Source organism: Rissa tridactyla, chromosome 1 (genome assembly GCF_028500815.1).
Source record: "Rissa tridactyla isolate bRisTri1 chromosome 1, bRisTri1.patW.cur.20221130, whole genome shotgun sequence".
Lineage (NCBI taxonomy): Eukaryota > Metazoa > Chordata > Aves > Charadriiformes > Laridae > Rissa > Rissa tridactyla.
Genome location: NC_071466.1, coordinates 92,537,196 through 92,561,036, shown reverse-complemented (window position 1 = coordinate 92,561,036; position 23,841 = coordinate 92,537,196). Strand labels below are relative to the sequence as shown.

Genomic DNA, 23,841 nt, shown 5'->3' with positions numbered 1-23,841 from the left:
AATTTCAAATGGATTTAGAGGTCTAAATTCTCAGTTTACGTATATAATCACAAGGCCAGCTACAAGAAATCTCAAGTTTCTTAATATCTAAGCAATAACTTTGGATATCTGAACTCCTCAATATTAAAACATCTGTAAGTTTTTTAAGTTATATTAAAACACCTAGAACTGCAAAGGGAGTAATGCTAACGTGCAGCTCCTTCCTATAACAAGAAAGTATTTTTTTCTGCTTTTGTAAATGTCTTCTGTTTACATTGATCAGAAAAGCAGCAACAGAGAAAAGAAAGAGCAAAACTTATTCAAAAAGTCTTTTTTTTTTTTAAATGAAGGCTCTGCTTAAAAAAGGAGTGAAGGGAGAAGGAAGTACATGGTCAGGGAAACAGGAAGAGATAATGAAGTCCGACATGACTTTAACAACACTGACAAGATTAAAGTTCTTGAAACTCAAACCTTCCAAAGGTCTAGTCAAACTTGTGAAGCTAAGAGGTACTGTAGTGTTTCAACAGCTGGCTAATTCACGTGACAGTAGTTTATATTCTTCTGTACGATCTGCTATGATCTGCGAAGCTTTCTTACAGAAAAACAGACTGACGTTTTATGTTTTTGCTTAATCTTTGAAGTTTTACATAAAATTTGAATTCTAAATTTTTCCACCTTTGAATAAGATATCAAATTACTAAAAATATGTAATGAATTGCTTTTTAATCCTAAATCTCATTAAATCAGTCACTTTCAAACTGTTACACTTGCATACTTCTGACATTTTATCCTTTTTTCAAAGTTGGATATATTCCTAGTTTCTATGTCACACAGCACCTTGTTACAGTTCAGTTCAAGCAGAAGACATCAGCTACCCAAACGCTGGAGGATTACTGTATTCTTACCCAAAACAAATTACGACCCTCCAGAGGCAGCTTTGCAAACTGAGGTCCCTAACAAAATGGATATGAAGCTTTCCACATAAATCGTTGTACATGTAGGGCCTCAGGTTCTCATATTTATGACAGGAATGAATATGGATCAAATATGCTCTGGCTTCTGTAATAAACACTTAAATACTCTTGGCTCTGGAAAATTTAATATTGTATAAAACTAGAAAATACACTGTAAGTATAATATCTTCCTGAATTTCCTTGCTAGGAAAACTACTAAAAAGTACAGATTGCAATACAAAGCTGACAAACGGTTTCAAAGACTGTATTGATATGCTGTATGCAATACATATATAAATAAACATTGATTTTACGGATGCAAAACAAATTGTTCAAAACCCGCAAAATATATACATCTTCCAGCTTTTCTTTACTTGAATATTTTGAGCTTTCATTCAACATTAGACACATCAAGACATTTGAAAACTTAAAAAACTGAACAGCTGCAAACTGTGAATACTCACCAACTTCCTGTGAAGTCTTAACGATACCTAGATTGTCCCTCAGCCAACGAACAACAGCACCAGCTATTGCAACAGATCCCTGAAGGAAACAAAATCACTACAACATTAGGACACAACAACCGTTAGCTTTGTTTTCCTTTTTACAAGACTGGAGAGGAGGGATAGCTGTGGCCTCCAACTGCAGGCTTACAGTCACAGCTTAAAGCACTTCCAAGAATGCTCACAAACAAACCACAAGCTTCTTGGCAGCTGGAGACTGCCATGTAAAAATGGCAGCCTGTTACGCAGGCTCCATGTGGAAAAGGTGCATCTTGCACCATTTTTTCCACGGAGGGGAGTTACCATGACATTTCTTAAGCAGTCTTCTTGTCTCTCTGATTTAGTCATGAGGTCCAGTAGCCTCAGCCTTCTTTCTTCCAACAAATTAAGATTTTTATGCTTTGATTTAAAAACCCAAGACTGATTATGTCTAGAGTCTAAACACAAATGTCCAGACAGACGGAAAATTTAGGCACTTGCATTTGCCAGCAAAATTCCTCTGCTGCCTCAGGAAACAGCCCTGAATATCTCCATCACATTGCAGATGAATGGCATGGCTCCCATCTCACTCCAAAGTCCAAATGGATTTCTCTACACAACAGCCTCAAGTCTACCAGACTAAGCTTCAAGCAAAATGGGAGCAGCATCATATTTTCATTCAAAGCCATTGCTAGAAGGAGCAGGGGTGTTTTCTAATGAGCTAGCTATTATGGTTACATGATATGGGTTTGATTAAAAGAAAAGACTGAATCCACATTTTTTGCCTCTCTGGAAGATTGTAGATGATTCTAGCATGGGTACAGGAGAAAGAACACTGAATATCTTTTGTTGAAGCTCTTTATTCTGAGAATATCATTAAAGACTTGGAGATGAGGAAGAAGCAAAGTACACACACATGTGTTTCAGCATGCATAAATACAAATCACTCTCAAGACAGTTCCAGTTCTTGCTTTAAGAACAAGGATTGAAAATAAAACAAAACTTTCACAGAACTGCACAAAATGAAAACCCCAAAATTTGCCAGAACGTGACAAACGCAAGATCAACTTTCCTTAGGGAGGGAAAAGGAAATGAACACAGCCTCCCACATCCTAGTACAGTACTGCAAGCCACAAACTATTCTCCCAGTGAAGAAAATCCTGTGTGTTGTCTTTGCCTGTTTCACATGAAAAACATTAGTGGCAGCAGAGAATTCGTTATGTATGTTTTGAGAATAATTATTAGATCAAGCCCACTAAGCAACAGAGATGGAAGAATAATAATTCTATTGATCCTGATGAAGCTTTGGTGCCAAACAGGTGTTCAGATGATGTGTGCTTCAGAAGCAGAGCTTTAGAACAATGAACTTACAGTAAAACAATGAAGTTACAGTAAAAATACAATTTTCTACAGAATTTGGACGCCCTCAGAGTTGTGTGGAGAACTGAGGAACTAAATTCTGGAAGTAGGCACCTAAGCCTTAGTAGGTAAAAAAAGTTCAATTATTAGAAGATTCCTGTCCCAGGAATTTGATTCAGATTTTTAAAAATTAGAAGGAAAATTAATCATAAATAAAAACCAAAGACATTTAGTCATGCCTTTTATTATGAGAGGATAACTCAAACACTAGTACTTTTTTCTCTCTTTTTTAAACCAAATTTTAGTGTAAAGTTTTTTCTTTTTTATTTATTTATAACATTTATTAAGTATTTGAAAAACTTGTAACAAAAAAAATGTTTTAGCCATCATGCCCTGAAAATATAAATGACGCAATGTAGAAATATTTTTCTTAGATTACATAATATGGATTGGAGATAGGGATAACCAAAACCACACATAACCCTTGAGGCACACAAGCTATAACACAAAGCTATTTTGATTTCCATGCAACTGAAGATAACATAAGGATACTAGAAAACAGAAGTAAACAAGAACACGTATCACTACACAAAGAAAGAAATTACTGGACCTACCTCTAGTGCGTAACAAACAGGTTTGTCTCTACCCAGTTTGTAAGCTATTGTGGTTAGAAGACCATGCTCTGAAAACACAGACTAAATGGGGAAAGGGGAAAGAAAAGGTAAAGCATGAACAGAGGAAGAAAATATTTAAATAAAAATATTGAAGTGATAATAAACAAGAGTCAAAACCTTCACTGGAAAAAAAATGAACTACAGAAAGTTTAAACAAAGCAAATTATCAATCACTCTAAATAAAAACCTAAGATAGAACCCTCAGATTGCTGGTGTTAATTCTCATTTCCACAAGATGCTTCAGATCTTTCCAGCCTCCTTATAGCAAAGAATTGTGGGTCTTTGAAGATGTGAATGAGAAGGAACTCAAAGCTTTGCATTATTTATTAACTACAACTACAAAGACACAATGGGAGAAAAAATGAAGGAAAGAAATAAAATAGCAAAGACAAGGAGAAAAGCACGTGGTTATATACTCAGTACTTCTGGGTGAGGTTAAGAAACACATAAAAGGAAAGAGCAAGAAACTTGATATGAAAAGTTCTTTCTGGAATTTAATGAGCTAGGAAATGAGGTCTTACTGAAACACCTTTAACAAATTATTACTTTCTATTCTTTCAGATTTCGGTATGTACTTTTCCTTATCTCTAGCAATATAATTGTTGCTAATAAGTTTAAGAAAAGCTAATATATAGTTGTACTCAAGAACTTAAATAAAGACTGTAAATAAAAAGTGAACATCTAAAAAAATGCAACTGACCTTCTGACCTGTATTGCACAGCAGGAAACAGCCTGTTCCATACCTAGCATGAAAGCAAGGGAAAGTTAAAACCAGGTTGCTTAAAAGATAACCTGTTACTGCAATTCATGAACCCGTGACTCCCCTGTGGAGAATCAGGACACCACATTTTGCCCCTTGAAGGTTAGGTTACCATTAACTGATGATAAAACCATCCCCAAAAAGTTGATTAATTGCAGCCTGCAGAGTTCCCACACCCCTCTCTCTGGCTATTTCTTGTACAATAATTGATCAAGGAGCAGATACCGCTGAAAACTAAATGTGAATTCCTCTTTGGTGGCAGTATTTACCTACTTCAATTTAAGCTGATTATGAAAGCTCCTTTATAAAATAAATACTTCACAATGTTAAATTCTTGCTTTTAAAGGGGAATATTTAAGAAACTTTGCTCCTTAACAGTAAGCCACAAAGAGGAGGGTTTTCTTTAAACATATACAGTTCAAAAATTTCTAAAAATGGCATGTTTCTCATTTGAAGACTACATGTATATGTGCACACACACACATATAAGGACACAGTTTAATAAAAGGACTACAAAATACTTATAATCCACTCTAACTTATTCTAAGAAATTATGAGTTTCCTACCTTTTTAATACCCTGAAAACTAATAGCTTAAAATAGTACTGAGAAAGTCTTCAGTTACATTTGGAGAGAAAAAGGGTAAAACAATAACACAAATAGGTTAAAAAAAAAAAAATCTCACTTTTACCTTTTGGTTTAGCTGGATTTTTTTCAAAAATTCTCTTGTGTTATAAAGTATTTCTTATAAAAATATATTGTGAAATTATTACTTAGAACCATGTTTGTTTTACTAAAATATAAGGCCATTAATCATTAAATTTGTGTATAAATTTAAAAGATAAAGTGAAGGTTAATTAGCAACAAGTATAGATTAATGTGTAATTAAATCCATGAAAGTCCAATATTGTGTATGTACCTACATGCTCAGTTAAGCACATGGTTGTAAATGGAACAGTAAGTCATTTAAGCAGAGAGCTTTTCCTCAAATGAATGTTTGATTACACCAGTTGCCTGATTTAACTGATCAGCTATTTTAAACAAGGGACACTAAGAGGTTGAGAAATAGAAAGAAAAAAAAGTAAAATTCTCCACACTGAGCTAGGTACAGAAGTAAAACTAAGGACTGCAACTGAAATAAACCTTTCCCATCTAGCAATGCTGTGTGGTTTTTTTGTCATTCCAGTCTATGCAATCTAATTTACATGGCCTGTATTTGTTTAACTTTAGGTCACAATGTAAATGATACTGCAACTGTTTAATCTGTGTTTTGGAGAATTTAAAAATGAAAAACCTCCTGTCACACAGAGATATTGCCTCACAGTGACTTTGTTCCAAAATATACCTCACAAACCATTTAACTTTAGTATCTCCACTATTTTGTATAAAAGTCAGGACACTGTTTACTTTGTAGGTCACTACAGTCAAAAGGTAGAGCTGTAGTCATGCGGTAATTACAAAAGCATTTGGCTGATAGCTTGAAAGAGAACATAATACTTAATTCAAAACAGAACAGTGATGTACTGTTTATCTTACAACTTTTCATAATAACTTACGTATTTTTTGCCTGCCCATCTTGAAAACACATTTGCCCAACAAGAGCAGCAGACTGGTCACCCAGGCACTTAAAAGAGAATCACAGGCATGAAAAAGGTACATGAACAGATATATTTAACTGTAACTCTAACCTATTAGGAGCATGTGGGTAATTGAAAGTGAAGAGGAAGATCTACAGAGACAACCTGTGCTTTTTATTACTCTTCCCTTTGTAAGAACTGCAAATGAAATGTGTCATGCTACTTATGGTGAACAATTTTTAGAAATCAAAATTAAAATTTACTGTCTTTATGCATGCTGTATTGGAAGAAGCTGAGAATCTGCCCAACATTTCTGGATTATGTATATACTGAACTCCTTTTATATATAAAGCAGAACTTGCTTCCATTTTGTAATGTTACCCATTTACTTAAGAGATCCTAAATTTCCAACAGCACTACACATATGCACTAAAGCTGTCAGCTGTATTTCCACAGCCAAACCTTAACTTAATGAAGAATCCAGGCAATTAATAATTCAACTTCAAAAGTTTACTTCACGTTTAGCATGAAGTAAAAAACCATTATCTTAATTTGCAGCACGATTCACCCATCTTAAAGCTTTGTCCAGTGAAGATATATTCATGCAGTATCACGTTCTCATGCTAGAATCTGAGCTGAAGTAGGACTTACCCCGGAAATTGGTACACCTGTCAAAGCTCCAGATTTCTGATTCACAAGAAGAGAAAGAAAAGCTCCAAATTAGCTTTCCACGGCTACAATTTAAGGCAATGAAAAAGCAGCTAAAATTGTAATGCTCAAAGGAAAACAAAGAAGGGTCATGTAAGCAACATGGTTCAGTTCAGGTGTACATTGGACTTCAGCTTAATGTGGCTCATACCTAAACCACTAAAAAATAGAGAGCGGCAAATTTACATGTATACCTTATGACACCTCAACTGTTCTTAACATAAATTTGGTCGAAATCATAGCGTGCAGAGAACTAGGTTCAGTGTAAACTGTGCAGTCAGTGTCAAGTATAACACATAAAAGTGCAACATGGTCAAGTGACTAGAAAAAAAAACGTGATTGTGATGACACACTAAGCAAAGACAGATGCCTCATTTTAAGATGCAGTATTTTAAGTTTTAAGTCTCATATAAAATTTATTCCAAACACTACCAGGCAATTTTTCAGTTGCATTCTTGCAATACGTATAAGAAATTTATATCCCGATAATTTTTACTTCTTTCTTTGAACTGTTTCTTTGTGCAATTGTGAAAATTCAGTGAAGCCATACAAGTGCATTTCCAATATGAATATTATTTTTCTTTAATTCTCATTTTAATTAACTGGATTTAAGGTAATCGAATTTGTAAATGCACTAAAAAACGCTGCATGAATCGGATGGTTCACTATAATAGAATGAATATTTGTACACAGAATGGTCTGCTTTTCTCATTTATAAAATGAGACAGCCAACACTTATTAGCCAGTAGCTGCATTTTTTACCTCACTATAAAAAGAAATATCCAACAGCCTGAAAATTAAGGCAAACGCATACATCAAGACTGTATTTTAGAAACAACTTTGGCATGAATTCTAATTGTAATATCTCACATTTGGAAATAACCACCAAATTTATTGTCTAGAAAGTGTGCTTTTACTAATCCTTAAACCAATGGAAATGCACAGTATCTGAACAGAATGGGTAAGATATAGGTGGTCAGGCTAATGGAAGCCTCTACTCACCAGGCTAGGACAGATTTTCTACAGTCAGCAAAAGGAAGAAAAAGAAAAAAAATGGAAGGAAAGGGGAAGAGAAACAAAAGTTCACATTTAAAGTGACCAGCTATTCTGTTTCAGTTGCCAGGTAGTATCATCAGCTCAGTCATTCAGCTTAATACAACTCACTCTTATCTGACCTTCACATTAATAAAAGTCAACAATGACTTCTGGTGGCATCTCCATTAACAGATTAGCAAAAATACTTCCATTTCAGGCAAGTTAGAATTATATTTTAAATAAAAATCTCATAACTTGTCTTAGTTACAAAATGCCTGTATGTTCTTAGTAAGCAATAGGGCAAACTACCAGGAAAAAGAATACAAAATCACAGCATTCAGTTTATCCGCTTCTAAAGCTAATAAATCAGATGCCACTGTACCAGAAGAGTTGGTGCTGCATCAAAGTAAACTTGAAAACTCAGCCCCATGATAACAATTAATGATTTACTCATAAGTAACATTCAGAGCTGCACTGGAAGCAGTGTGATTAAAAAGACATCACAATATTCCAAAGTATTTTTTTTTTTACTAAGTGCTATGTAAATACACATGGCAAGAGAAGTTTATTTTTCAAAAAGAAGGCAATCTAAGGTGTCACCTGTGATTTTCCAGTTCACAGAAACTGACTAACCTTGTCTTCAGTTATGTGGAAATAAGACATTATGTGTCTTGTCCAGTCTTCTTAGATCACAAAGACTTCCATAGCGACTTTCATCTTTTCAATTGTACAAGTAAAAATATTGTGCTCTAATACCATCAATCTCATTCTTTTAACTTACTGATTATACATTGCATTCTGATGGGTAGTTTCTAAATCACTAAGTTACGGTAATAAAAAAATCAAATTTTTATCCTAATCAAAAAACCTCTCCCATCTTGCTTTGTCTATTTAACACTTAAAAGAGAAAACAACAAATATTCAACTTCATATATTATTATACAACAACAGATAATGACATACTAATCATAAATCAAATAATACTGGTCTAGAAAAAGCCATCAGTCTTAATCTATGGAAATTCTGTCAAATCTATATTGATATAGTTATATTTTTACAACATTAACTTCACACACACACAAGAAAACATACCATCAGGCCATAAATCTCAGAGGAGCTTCGTACTTTTGGGAGTATTTCCATAGGAATATCAAAGAATCTGAACACAATACAAAATAATTTATATATATGGTCAGTGCTAAATCAGAAAGTATTTTGCATTTATTTTCTTAAATAAGCTTAAGCTGTACAGAAAAAAAAAAAAAACCACTATAAAAGGAACTTGATTTCTAAGGTTTAACATATCACTGTGGTTTTCCACTTGTTACAGTACGTGACACAGAATTATGGAGTAAAACAGCATATATTTGAATATTTTGAAGACATATCCAACTGTTTCATGTGGGAAGTCGTTCCTCTTCCAACAATATCTTTATGATACTGTTTTTAATAAATTTACATTTAAAATAGAAATGCTATCATTGTAACTGCCTTACCAATTTTATTAAGGAATACAGAAACAATTAAATGTCATTGTTTCCGTAAACCAGTCTTTCACTTACACACCTACAGAAAAAATCTGCTACTTTTAATTAATCCAGACAGTTGTAATTTGGACATCTGGAGAACAATGAATCTTAATTACTAATGTTAACAGTAAATACAACAGTAATTGCTGATCTTAGTCTAGATAGGAGATTCTTACTATGAAATCAATTTCTTCACGCATCGCTTTATAGAATTTATTTAAATAACCGTATTACTGAAAAACTGAGCTTACTGGCAGAGCTCAGGATCCCATTCCAAGGAATGAATGTTAAACAACATTGTTCTACTGGCATTGGTTACATCTGTACAGTGAACGCCTCCGTTCTTTCCACCTGTCAAACTCTGAACAAAAAAAAATATCAACGGTATTCACCAAGAAAAGATGTAGGTTTACTTCAACAAATTACAAAAAAAAGTTCTAAATTCAGAAAGCTTTCAGCTTGGGACTGGGAATGCTGTTATTTCTTCAAGAACTAAAGTGGCAGACCTGATAAAGTGGAACAAAGGCATGAGAGAGTTAATAAGGGTACAGCAGCACCTCCTGGATTTTTATATTGTGAAGGTGGCTAATACACCTTCCTAAAGTCCAAGATTTTTCCAAAAGCATGAACAAAATTTTAGAGCAACATATACATAAGCACCTACAAACAACAAAAAAAAAGTAGTGGTACAGGGACAGTAAAAGTTCATCTTGTAAGAACTTTAATGGAATTTCTTTAGTGGCTTGTACTGACATCATTGTGTGATCAGTAGGCATCATGTGTCACAGTATTTTGCACAGGAATTTGCATGATATGAATATTCGTGATAATAAATTCACAAATACATACCCATATAAGCCATGAATCAATAGTCCCAAACATAGCTCTTCCATCATCAACTGCTTGCCTAATCTCTTCCACGTTATCCAAAAGCCAGCGAAGTTTCACTGCACTAAAATAAGTGCTAAGTGGAAGACCGGTCCTAAACTGTAAAATAATTGAAAAAAAATAATTTAAACACCATGCAAGTATTTTTTCCATTAATACTGTAGTTATATTTAAAAATGGTGATACTAAGTGAAAAACTGAAGACACAAAACTCAGAAATTACACAAACTTATTTAAATAAGTACTAAGCATATAATACACAGGTCTGAAAATACCAAAACCAAATGACCAGTGCGTTAATGGACAAAGATCAAAGCTGATCTAAATACAGTTCAAAGACCATTTACGTGGAAATAGTTGTTTGCAGAAGTCCTGTCTTATCTAGGATATCTCCATATGACTAGACAGCAAGTAAAGACAAACAAAAATGAGAAGCATGACACAGTAAAGACAGAACTTGTATTCTACTAGACTTAAAAAATCAAATAAGTTTATAATGCTTTTCGACATTCATTTCCTGCCTATAGGAAAACATATAATGTATAACATACATAATAGTTATACAATCAATCAAGGAAAATATAAATCAAAGATTTATGACACCTTTTTGCAAGCATTTATTTTCCAAATTGTTATATATGTACCCATATTAGAAAAAATAATTGATTTGCTCTTTACAAACTATCTTCCCAGTTCTCAGATTGTTTGCAGTTAATTTCAATATTAAGGCATAAGATGAGATAGGCTAGTATATTTCACATCGATAAAGTATTTTCCAAACTGTTTTATTCTACTTGCTCCTAATATTTGTGTGTAGTGTTTACTTATCATTGGATAGGCAGCACAGGATTAAGTCTCACTAACAACTACTCATTTATCTTCCTTAATGAGACATGTAAGGAGTGTTAACCCCTCATTTTGAGGAAAATAAACATTTTCCAGTCTCAGATCGATGTGTAGTATTATGCACATATTTTTTATTATTTGACAAGCTAAGAAAGAACTACAAGCTACAATGGACTTGCTTTGTTCTGTGGAATTTTAAGAACACATCTGTAGCAATAAGAGTTCAGCTACTACTTACGTGTTCTGGAATATCTCTTACCTTAAAAAAGGCTTTGTTTTTTCCTGGAATTCTTTTAAGAAGCCGTTCAACTGTTGACTGGGTTCTCAGGTCAAGCCACACTAAAAATATGAATAAAATTAACTGATTAACTGATCTAATACACAAAAAGTGACGCGTACAAGCTGCTTCTACAAAACTAGAGCTCTTGCCAGTAAATTCCTGTCTCTATTTTTAGCTTTTCATGTAGTTGAAAAAATATTGTAGTGCCATTGTATTTTAAACACACTGTTGTAAAAATTAAAAATGGTTAGACAAACTCATTTGGTTTAGAAGAACAAATGATTTGAGAAATCAAACAGGATTTTCCACTTAATAGGATATATACTTTTCTCTATTAAAGCATAAACGAATGACTAATACTACTTTGTTTACAGCAGATGATTGTTAGTAAACTAAGAGGTTAAAACAAATAGCAGGTTGATTATTTACTATTCCTATGAAAACTTTGAACTAAGCACTATGTCAGAGTTATCAAGGTACAGCTGGGCTTAAGATAAAGCCTTAAACAACATATATTTGAAAACAGAAGAGTCCTGTTTTTTCAGTGATACTATGCTAAACTACATCTGGCACTTGACGTGGCCTAAAAGAGCAAATCTAGACAGTTACCATTTCTCAGATGACATATTCTGAAAAGCTAAGGTAAGTTAAAAATAAAACTCCAATTCAATAAGTATTCATTAAACCTACTTTACACATTTTTCCTTTAAAGTTAAATCAAAAGCATCCTGAAAACGTAGTAAGCTTCTTCATTTAAAAGGAAGTGACTGGGCATAAATCAGAGCCTCATTACATGCCAGGGATCTACAAAATCCCTCAGGAACATTGCTTTTTGTTAAGAGCCCATGCCCATAAAATGATTTATTAAATATTGAGTAATAATTTTAGCAGAATAGGGTGTTTTTAATTGCACTGGTGTATAACAAACACACAGTTTGTAACACAGGTATCAAAAAATCAAAGAAGTTAGTAGGCTAGGCCACAATGAGAGCTGCACAGGAAAATAGGAAAGCATTTTTCTACAACACTGTCATTTTATGATATTACATATTCAGAAAATATAGTAGTTACCAATAGCATTATAAAGAGGTTCTCCAGTTGTCTTGTCCCAAACCACTGTTGTTTCTCTCTGATTGCTGACTCCAATGGCTTCAGGACAAAATAGAAAGAAGTATCCTTTTCAGAAGGTTTGTTTTCCCCTTTTGAGGGGTGAGGGAGGGAAGGGAGAGGTGGAGACGAGGGAGGAACAGGTTAAGGAGAAGAGGAAAGTAAATGGGAAATAAAAAGCTTCCAACTTTTTCATGTTATAGTCTAGAAATAGTACTTCTAAAAACTCATTCAACTTTCGCTGATTAACCTATGTACTCTTTTATTGTTTTTGCCACAGAGACAGCAACAACACTGACGGGGAAACTAGCTTTTCCCAATAAGCTCTAATTTAAATTTCGGAATTTCTTCATTCATCACTTGTCTCTGTGTTTTTGTAAGATTAAGTTGACTTTGTAGATTTTGCATTGCTAATATACACAAAGGACATGTTTTCTCATTATTCCTCCCAAAAAACCTGCTCTCAATTCCAATTTCATATCCTTTTTTTTTTGAGGCCAGTACATGCTGCCACCTTTCTATTTATTGACTTAAAAACTAGTGAATCTGACTTGCTCAACCATGAGTATGTTAAAGCCCTCAGTTACCCTTAAGTACTAGGAATACCTTTTATGTTAGTGATGTCTATGTTCAGTTGTTGCAATTTCTCACAGGTCCTTTCCACACATTCATGGACAGACTTTAATATTTCCTTTGGATCTTGTTCCACCCATCTTTAACAAACAGTAAACACCAGTTAATAAAAAGACAAAATATTACATTTAGGAAAAAAAAGAAATTCTAGTCTGAAAAACCAGCAGAGCGTTTTCATACAATCCTAACTACAAAGTGTTTTACGTATCTAGAAAAAGTGTAATGAATTTCAAATGCTTTTTAAACAGAAGATGTATTTTCACAACAAAACCATCTGCAGAAAAGGAAAAACTCTGTTTTGTTTTATTCTATACAGAGGGCTTTGGCAGCAAATGTAGGTCATTTAAGAAAAAACAAAACCACCTCAGACAACAAACTAAACAATTCCTATGGACTAAGCTGAAGACTATGATTAAACTGTAAAAATTACCAGCTTTACCACTTCAAATGAGACTTTAAGTCTCATTTAAACTTTAATTTTAAAATTTAATATTTAAACTTTAAATATATTAATGAGTGGTCAGAGTAACACACTAAGGATTTTAGTTTACATAACTCAGAGCACATACCAGACACTGAACTGGGGGGGGAGGTGGTATGCCATTTTTTCTACCACATAGTCTTTTATAGCAAATACTATGTTCTTACTAATTATTAATCAACTTCAGTTTTGATCATTCATAGATACAAATACATAACCTCTACCAAAATGTACACAAACAAATAAAAAACCACAGAAAATTCATACCCTTCTTTAGGGAATTTCTGTTGTATCTCAACTTGATGGTGACTCAAGAGCTCTGCTGTTTTTGCATTAAAAACCTGCAAAGAAATTACACAATTGAATTTTCTATGAACACACAAGTTTAAATGACAATAAATTAACATTTATTCTTTTGAACAAATACAGTGTCTTGATAACTGAAAGTCATTTTCTATAATCAACCCAAATATCAATATAAGCTGGGTTCAGATATATATTAATTTTTGTTATTAAGGTGAGCAAAGAATATTTTGGTATGCTTTGCTGTCAATTATAACTGCTTTTTTTTTTCTTGATGGATTGGGAAAGAACCACATTTTTTTGTTGTGGAGGTTGTAGAAATTAAACTAACGATGCATTTTAGAACATACCTCTCAGTAAAATACCCACTGCTAGTCATAACATTTCTTTAGTTCTGCTCTGATACTGTAGTGCCAGAGCTATGCCTTTTTTGGGTTAGTTCACTTTTAGGAGAGAGACAATCACACGTAGTTTAGAAATCACAGAAGGGACTAAACTATGAAGAAAGAAAGAGCTCCTAGGCAGCACCCAGTTTGTTTCAAAACAAACTACAAATACAAAGCTCATAAACAATCTGACAAGAAAAGAACAGTACTGCAGCAACACAATACATTAAAAAAGAGAACATGCAGAAAAATTACTTAGATTTGGTTGGATATACTACAATAAAAACCATCAGAGTAGAAAATCCTGAGTACTATACTCATGGCTGTTCTTAAGGAATTACAAGTTAGAGGCTCTGCCTTGCAGTAGGAGCTCAGCTAGAATACACAGCGATCCTCATTAACCATCAGTGTCCTGCTTCCAAAAGTAATCTACTATGGCCAAGCTAAGATGACATCTAGTAAAACATCTAACTTAATTGCACAATTAGTAAGCCAGCATAACTGACTGCACAATGATGACGTTCCTGTGAAAATGGCTCCTTCTCACTAGCACCATTCAGAATCTTTTGCTCGAAGAACATTCAGGAACCTACAAAGTAAAATCTTACAGCAGACAGGTGAATTGCAGAACATGCCAGAACACCACCATCCTATCTTTTTACGGCAAGCAGAGGAGGGTCAGATTTAGAAACCACTCCCGTGCTAAGAGTACAAAATTCAGTTATAGCCACTTACTCTCTAGGACACAACTGAATCTTTTCTAGGCTTCCTTGGTAATGCTCTGTTCTCATTCCACAAATTTTAGGAATTTCTCTTAAAGCTTTTAATCCATAAACTCTTGATTTCATTTAGATAGTACAGTTTACTCTGAAACTATTAGAACCGTTCTGACAAAGAGCAGATGAAGTTCTGATTCTACAGTTTCTTTGAAACCTTAAAGTGTATCTTTAGAGTGAAACTTTGAGGTTTAGAAACATTCTACTTAGATATTAGAATCATAGATTAATTCAGCTGAAAAGGACCCTGAGAGATCTTTAGTACAACCTTCTGCTCAAAGCAGGGTCAGCTATGAGATTAGACCAGGTTGCTCAAGGACTTCTACACAGGTCTTGAAAACCTCCAAGAATGGAAACAGCATAACCTCTCTGGAAAATACTAAAAGCTAATTTTTCACCTTTACTGCCCATAAAAGAAGTCTTAAAAAGGTACATGTTCGTTGTTTTCTGTTATCAGTTGGAAAGATTACATAGAAAAAGCACCACTCTATTCTTTTTACTATATTTACTTATCTGTGTTTCATCTACCAGCTCAGGCTTGACATGAAGCTATCCTAGTAAAAGGGTAATCTCTGTCAGTACTACATGTTTGGAAGGAACTAGTAAAATGGCATACAGGTCTTAAAACATAATTAATAAGAGAGATTAAGTTTTGCCGTATGGAGCAAGATTTTTTTACTTGAAATTGCCTTTCTGCCAAAAGCATAGTAACATTTACTAAGTTTTTATAATAAAGATAGAAAGATAGAAGACTTTTTATTGAACCTCTATGTATCTTACCTAATAACAATGTTAAATATCACTTGGTAATCTTTCCCCATTAATCATTCAGTATTCCTTGAAACAGAAGGCAGTGCATACGGATCCCTACTGTTAGCAAGGAATAAATATGGATTCAATTAGACAAGGTCATTCATTGAACCTGGAGTGTGTGACCTGCAGATAATAAACGGTGAAGCCCTAGCACAGCAAGACTTTTTGCCACCTTCTAAGCAAGCTGTTCTAACAGCAATAAATTCTCAACACAAGCAATAACACTACAAATGCATAGATTTTTTCATGCCCATAGAGAAGAACTAGGTAAACACGCTCTCCTAATCCATCACCAACAAAACCACAAGCTTCTGACATCCTCAACAAAAGCAGCAGACACTCCCTGTAAGTCCGGGCAAGGGATTAAAAAGTTTCACTGAGAACAATACCATGTTCTACAGCGATAAATAGAATTCTGATACATGAAAGGATGCCAAACATAAATGAGTCATTACATTTAAACGCAGAAGATGATAAACAAAGTAAGTAATAAATAGAACAAATGGGATGCCCCCCTCCGCAAAAAAAAAACCCAACCAAAACAAAACACCACCACCCCCCCCCAAAACAACAAAAACCAAACTGTTGCCAAAAAAACCCCAAACATTCCTTGTTTTTCTCTGACAGTGGTGAGAGAAAGAAATAGGTGACAAGTATGGGTAATTCGGATAAGGTAATACATTCCTGTTGAAACAGGTTTGAAGTGTATTACTGTCACTGCTTTCCTTCCTTTCATATTCATTAAGAACTGGTTCCAGTTTATGATACTGATCTCTCACTTCTTGTACGGGGGAAAAAAAGTAAAAGTCAGTTTTGTCCTAATTGTGTCAGCAGTAGTCACAAACGAATTGTCTAGGCTATTTGGACGTGTAGAGCTATCTTGAACAGAGATGATTTGATGAAAGACAGTGAAAACCACCAGATAGGTACTGAATTCTCTGGTAAGCGATTAAAGAAAAGGAATAAATATCATTCTCCTTCTACTCCCAATAAATTATCATACAGAGAATTACAGCTTGAGCCTTGAATCTCAGAGAAGAAAGACTTAGCAATGCTGTATGTAAACAAGCAGACAAGGACAAGGGCTGATCGCTTAATTCAAGCTCTTTATAGGGTCTCTAACATAATACATGACATCATATGAAGGGGTGCAAACAGTTACATGGTTTTACATTAAGTCTTTATCATCTTAGTGGAAAAGATCAATCAGTTGTAACAATTTTCAAAGAATGAAAAGAAAATATGAGACAAACATAAACATGAGGCTCATGGAAATGACTGAAGAAATTGCACAACTGAAAACACAATAGTGAAAACAGACTTCAGAAGTAACTTTTCAGTGACTCTCAAGCTTTGCTACGTAACTCTGCCTGCAGAAAAGCTAATTCTGTTAGTCTATGCTGTATCTTCATGAGTTTCTATTAAGCTGGAACAGTTACGGATCTGCAGGCAAACAAGCTCAGAGACAGAGTTCTGAAATTGCATTGAAATCAACCCAACGGGGGGCAGGATGACATATGAACAATAATTCCACCTTTAGCATTTAACTAGGATTAGCAGGCAGTCAGAAGTTATGACTAAGCACAGTTTAACAAGTCCCTAGAAATTATCTTGCTGGGAAGGCTCCTGATGAACAGACCTCCCTCCCCTCTCAAAGAGGTGCTTATGATTATGGAAATAAAAAGCAAAAATACCACATATTTTAAGTGATAAAAGCTAAGAAAGGAAAATGGAAGTATTCGCAACATTTTTAACCCTTCTTGATAGCTATACAACCAGGTTTTGCTTTTTCACAAAAGATCATGTTACTTCAGTAGAGGGGTGAAATGAATTCCCCTCTGAAGTAACAAAATGTACCCAAAAATTGAGAGTACCCCTCAATGGGTACTGAATTTTTCCTTATCTAAAACCAGTTTTTGTTTACTGAAAAGAATGCTTACAGTGGGATATAGCTTTATTTGAATGTTTCTTCTGAAAATAAAGTAAGAAAGAAAAAGTAAGAAAATAAAGGCAGAAAGAAATATTCCACTGAGGTGGAAAAAAAAAAGTCTGTGGCTGACTGACAAACCTAGAACTTGATGTATATGTACTATATGTATTCCTCTGCATGTGTACTTCACTGAATATTTCTATTCTTGCTGTTCCTGGATAAAATGCCAAAAAGACTTTACCCAGCAAATACCTCTCAAAAGATCAGGCAGTGGTTCAGCTGGCCATTAGCTCCTGCTCCCAAGACTTTCAGCAAAAGAAGTTACGGTGGATTTTTTTGATATGATTCTTGAATAAAATAAAATGGAACACAAGAGACACAAGTATTTGATGAAAATATTTGGCAAAACATCTAGAACAGAATTTAATCATCTGGGTACACTTGTTTAGCCCACTCCATTTATTTTCCTCCTTGATATCTTTAAGAAAATGAGCCTTAAACAATTGTAGTGGTACTCAAAGCACTAGGCTCTCCATAGTACCTCTGAATCTGCTATCCAGATTCAATCCAACTGAACGGAAATTATTTTTGAGATCTCAAAAATAATTACAGTTTATTTTGCATAAGCAAGTAGCTTAGCAATAAAAAAGATCCAAATTAGGGTCCCCCGTGGGTAAAACTACAGCATAAGCTAAAACTCTACGTGTATTGGCTGTGAGAGGCAAGGATAAATAAGGAGTGACAGTAACAGAAATGCACCAAAGTTCTGGTGCTTCTTTATTGTCTATGCTCATAAATCCTCATTCACGTAAGCAAGAGAATCTCTCAAAACTTGGTGTCCATACACAGAATAATTAATTCTGGAAGGAATCCCTGGAGATCGTCTAGCTCAACCCACTGCTCAGGTGAACTTAAATTTAAAGTTAGACCAGGTTGTTCAGGGCCTTTTCGAGTCAGGTGTTGAGTATACGCAAGGATGGAAATTCCACAGGCTTTCTGGGCCGCTGATCCAGAGCCCCTCATAGTGAAACATTTCTTCTGACATCTTTTTGAAACTTCACTTGCTGCGACTTGTGTTCATTGTTTGCTGGTTTTTTTTTTTCTGTGCACTTCTGAGAAAAGGCTGGTTCTGTCTTTTCTACAAACTGTGGTTAGACAGCTGAAGATACCCCCTCGAGACTTCACTGATGAAACAACCCCTGATCTCCCAGCTTCTCATTGCATGCCTTGTGCTGCAGCACACTGATCATGTTAGTGACCATCTGTTGGATGAAATCCAGTTCCTCAGACTCTCTCTTCCTCTGCGGGGACCAAAACCAGACACAGTGTTCTCCATGCTGCCCCTTAAGTGCCACACAGAGGCTAATAATTATTTCCTCTGATCTGCAGTCTGCACTTTTCTTAATGTGGTTAATCTTCACCACCACAAGGACACACTGCTTACTTATATTCAACTTGCTGTCCAGCACGAATCTGGGTCCTTTTTCACTAAGCTGCTTCTTAGCCTTCTGTCCCAAGTGCTAAACTTTGTTGAACTTCATGAAGCTTCTGCCAGGTCCTTTCTCCAACTGTAATTCCAGTCAGCTCCTCCCCCTGGTCTGTGGTCATCTGCAAACTTGAGAGGGCATTCCAACCTATTGCACAGGCTGCTGATGAAAATACTACAGGGTTTCAGCCCTCACTACTGACTGCTATGGAACACCACTTGTAAACTGGCCACCTGTAGTTGTAAATTTAGACTCTGAACTGTTGACACTACCCTTTGGCCCCAAAGGACCAGCCAGTTTTTCACCCAGGCATGTTTAGCCTGATCAAAATCATATGGCTTCCATCTAAAAAAACCCAGGTAACAGTTGCACTGTACTACTGAACAGACATGTGCAAAGTAACCAACAATTTGATTTGGACTGGTGACTTGGTGAAAATGAAAATTGTTGGAAGAACTAGAGAAGAAAAAAAATAACATAGATGAGTGAGACAAGTACACAAAACAACTAACACACTAAAAGACTGAGGGGTGGCAAGAGAGCCAACAAAAGAATACCACATTACATTTTGGCATAAAATATTTCTAAGTAGAGTCTCTCTTCTAACTGTGGCAATCTCTTTCCAACACAGAATTCTTCAGATACATGTGTTACTATCTGAATGACCGATGCGGCTTGCAGCAGATCCCTGCACGCTTTGCCCTCTTCTTACCCCCTACCCCATGTTCTGATTTAATTCAGTGATGATGTACCTTTTTTGCTCAAATTCACATAACTATTATCGAAATAGTTTGATCACACTGCCAAGTTTAAGACAACACTGCATTTTGAAATGACTTGACAGAAACTGAGATGGATACAAGAACTGAAGAGTGACAGACACAGTACACTTTTTAAAAAAATTAAGGAAAAAGTTTTGGCCTCTTATTTATTTGTGTGAGCACTTGAATCCTCAAACAAGGGAAAACATACCTCATGTAGACAGAAAAAACCTCCAACTATATACAAACCATAAATGCATTCATCTACTGCAAGAAATTCCTTGTTAGAAGAACTTGTAAACATACTTGTAAAAAGAGCTTGAGTATAAATAAAAGCTTTCAGTGTCTCTTTTAGTTCTACTAGTGTTATCCTTTTAGGCTAAGAAAAAAGTTAACTTGGTGTACAGGTAAAAGAGATAGAATTTATCTTCAGGTGCTGCAAGGAACTCTTCCAGATTCTTTTCTGAAAAGGACTCCTGACTGGCATTCAAGATAACCCGCTGGTGTCATTTGTCAGTTTGAAGTTTCTCTCCACCCCTAGATCTGTGTTTTGTCATTTGACAATCCCATGAAGGTCATGATATTAAGTAATAACACTAACACAGGTCAAGAAGATACTCCAGTCTCCTGCTTCATGAAAGAAAGTTGCACATGGGGGAAGCATTAAAAATAAAAAAAAAGCAAGGACAAGCATATTTGACAACATTTTGTATCTAGCCATTATCTATCTCTATAGATAGATATAGAGCCACTTCTGTGGTGCCAATTATCACCGGGATCTAAGTCAAATTACCGTGACTTACTGACTAGGCAACATGACATTTGTAAAGAGTTGCAAGCAGGAAGTTTATATAGTAAATTTCATATATAGTAACAACATCAGTTACTCTCTATTGCATAATATGAAAATAACTAGATCTTTAAACTAAAGGGCATATATATATTTATATGAATGATTAATATATTAATCATCCCAACCTTAAACAAACTATCTTCCTCCAGTGTTTAAACAGGCCTATCTTTCATAAGGTGTACAAGTTCAGTCACCTCAATAACTACAGTGCATGGGATGCACTGACACTAGGGTTGTAGCCTCTGAGACTGCAGCAGTCACTCCAACAGGCCCGAGTATGTTTTAGAGGGGAACGCAGCAGCCATTGAACAAGCAGTTTGAACAGCAGCTAGTTGCAGTCACTGAACTCGCACGGATCTATTTCTCCAGTGCCTGAGCACCGTGTACACTTGACTTCATTCAGGGCGAGATACCTGACAGATGTAAAGCACAACCAACTCGAAGCAGCAGGATTTTGCAGCCCCACAAGAAGCAGCCAGAAACGCTGGCCTCGGGCTTGCTCTGGAGCCGGGCGGGCACTGTTAGCACCGCGGCCCGGCTCGCTCCCCCCTGTTCTCCGCGAGACGGGCAGCCCTGCTCGCCTCACAGCGCGGCGGGAAGGCGACGGCGGTCTGATCCCCGGGTGACACCGCCGGGGACACCGTCGCTCCGCCACACCCGCGTTCCCCTGCCGCCCGCTTCTCCTTGCAGCGCGGCAGCCCCGGACCGCCGGCGGGCAGAGAGATGCCGGCCCCGGGCAGGAGACGTGAGTCGGGACAGCGGCAGCACGGCCCGCTCCCCCTGCCCTTCCCCAAGGGCACAGCGGAGGCCGGAGGCACCCCCGCGAGGATGTGGGAGAAGGAAGGCGCCGAAGCAGCGGCTTCCTCAGGCCGCGGGGCCACCGCCTGCCCCCCGCACGCCTCAGCGCCCGGGGCCGCCCCAAGCCCCCCACGATGCTCTCACCAGGAAGCGAGTGGAGCTGGTGCCCTGATCGATGGCGCCCACCAGCGGCCCCAGCACCATGCGGTCCGACGCGGCCATGAGCCCCGCTCCGCCACCCGCCGGCTCCCCTCAGCGACGCCTCAGCCAGCGGGTAACGGCTGCCCCGGCACTCCGCAGGCAGCTCGCGGCCGGCGGCGCGTGGCTGCCGGGTGAAGCCAGGGGGGCGGGGGAAGGCGGGGCGGGGCGGGGGGCGCTGCCGCCCGTATTGTCAGCCGGCAGCCAATCAGCGCCCGGGGCGCGGCGGGGGCGGAGGGGCGGGGGGCGGGGCCGGGCAGCGGCAGGAAGTGGGCCAGAGGCGGGGAGGGGGGTCACGTGAATTCGCCCGGCAGCCGTTGGCGTGAGGGAGGGGCAGCCGTTGGGCTGAGGAGAGGCGCGGGAAGGCTGAGGTGTTCCCTCAGGGGGGTCCCATGCCGCCTGGCGACGGCTGTGCGAGGCGCCCGGGGTCACCTGCTGAACGAGGTCCCGGGGTCGTGCCTGTCCTGCGGCGGCGTTGTTAACCCGCGGCGAAACCTGTTTCGCTTGTAGTTGGGGAGAGCGGCCGGTTTTCCCCGGTGCTGCCGCTCTGAAGTGGGATAGGTGCTCGGGAGGTGGCATTCCGGGATCTCCGATGGAAATTTTCTGTCCAGGGCGCATATTGCCGAGGAGGAGTTCAAAACTGAGTCACCACAACCATGGCTGGAAAACGTTAGCAACCCCAAGGGGGCTTGTTTCATCTTTCAAAGCTTTACCCTACATCAAGCAAAAATATTCATTAACTTTAAAAAATGGGATCTTCATCCTTCTTCCTTACTATGTGTTGGTAACTAGTGCTTCAAGAAAAACTGCTCGTGTTGCAAGACCCGTGGTAGAATTGCAAAAGCTAATAATGCTGACTAAAGCACATGAGAAGTTACCTAGTGATACACATTGCCAGTAAGTCAGCCCTCACAGATGCCAGTAAAAACGTAACTCCCCGTTAGTGGTGGTTGTCCAAACTCATGGCGTTTTGTCAGCATTGCTGCCTGATAAGCAAAATCTGATTGCTGCCGCTTGGTAATGTTTTGCGTGACATCTTACCCAGTGCTTCTGACATACACTTTTTTTGTTTGTTAGTACTTCAGATGGCATCTAGGAGCCTTGCTTGGGATGCGGACAGCCCTATCTGCTAGTGTGTAAGAAATAGCAAGGAATGTAGTTGTGGCCCATAATTACAAAATCTGAAATGAGGCAAATTAATACTAAGATTCATATTTTCAAGAGTGAGGGTAATGAAACACTGCAACCACTTACCAAATATCGAAAAGGATTCTCTGCTATTCTAAAATTTTGTGACCGACTGGTATTTTTTCTTAGAGCTTAAGCTGTAGTTCAGGGATCAATTTGCTCGGGGATGTGTTGCAACCCATAGGGAAGGATCCACAGCAGGTCATACTAAAAGGTCATAACGATCCCTCCTGGCTTTGCAAGAGACCTCCCCCGCTACTTCGTCCATTTGTCACGGTGTATGTTGCAGGCAGCACGGGCAACAACCGCAGTTGACTTGAAAAGCTTATGCAAGACTACAGCATCTCTGTGTAGATTCAAGGAGTTAATCTCATGGGATCTTAGTTAAGTCTGAATTCATTAGTATAATTGCTAGGAAAAGTGTGGGGTTTGTGTTATTTCTTTTGTTTCTTTTAAAAACTGCCATATGGTGTTCTGAACATATTTTAACTCAAGATAAGACATGACTATTTTCAGCAGAGGTTGGGGTCTCTCAGGATCCGAAAAGGGAGGAAGCAATATCATGGCTGATATTTATACAAAACATTAAATACTACTGCACCTATGTAAAATTTATAAAGATCACTGAGTTACAGAAATTTTCTAGGAGGTGCAGATCTACCATTTTCTTGTGTGCTCTTTAGCAGTGCCTGTGTATTTGCATAAACCGGGAATGGGAGGGGTGGCAACGATAACCTATGCCATTTCTTTAACCTGCAACAGACACACAAACAAGACAAACAGAAGTGGGAAGATTTTTGTCCAAAACTAGAAAATACGGAGTCAGGGAGAATAGCTTATTCAACAGTCTACTCTCCCTTCTTTTACATTTCTCTTCAGTATTCGAAGAGAACATGATGTTTTTCCCTCTGATATTTATTGTACAATACATGAGCATTACTATTTGCAAAGTTATTAGTACAGATACTGGGCACTGTCCCAAGGAAGCTGCCTGTAGGGGAAGGAAGGGTGGAGCTGTGGCCGTACCTTTATGGTAAAATGGTGTGAGGCCATACTCT

The 23,841-nt window shown here is 37.4% G+C and overlaps 1 protein-coding gene across 5 annotated transcripts in view; it reads right to left on the bottom strand.

Moving 5' to 3' along the window:
- Nucleotides 1-21,723, bottom strand: part of GK (glycerol kinase) — a 37,364-nt gene extending 15,641 nt beyond the window's left edge. For 2 of the 5 annotated variants that reach the window (XR_008469790.1, XM_054223895.1), the window contains exons 1-14: nt 21,542-21,723; nt 13,558-13,631; nt 12,783-12,889; nt 12,141-12,218; nt 11,049-11,128; nt 9,905-10,042; nt 9,307-9,416; nt 8,619-8,685; nt 7,494-7,511; nt 6,435-6,470; nt 5,763-5,830; nt 4,148-4,190; nt 3,388-3,468; nt 1,397-1,475 (exon numbers count right to left, since the gene is read on the bottom strand). Coding sequence is in view for 4 of the 5 variants with exons in the window: in XM_054223895.1 (XP_054079870.1) it covers nt 1,397-1,475; nt 3,388-3,468; nt 4,148-4,190; nt 5,763-5,830; nt 6,435-6,470; nt 7,494-7,511; nt 8,619-8,685; nt 9,307-9,416; nt 9,905-10,042; nt 11,049-11,128; nt 12,141-12,218; nt 12,783-12,889; nt 13,558-13,631; nt 21,542-21,619 (1,057 nt within the window). In the remaining variant the exon portion in view is untranslated. The remainder of the gene's footprint in view (nt 1-1,396; nt 1,476-3,387; nt 3,469-4,147; nt 4,191-5,762; nt 5,831-6,434; nt 6,471-7,493; nt 7,512-8,618; nt 8,686-9,306; nt 9,417-9,904; nt 10,043-11,048; nt 11,129-12,140; nt 12,219-12,782; nt 12,890-13,557; nt 13,632-21,541) is intronic. The other 3 variants (XM_054223914.1, XM_054223923.1, XM_054223904.1) reach the window with 3 other exon arrangements.
- Nucleotides 21,724-23,841: the final 2,118 nt, after the last annotated feature.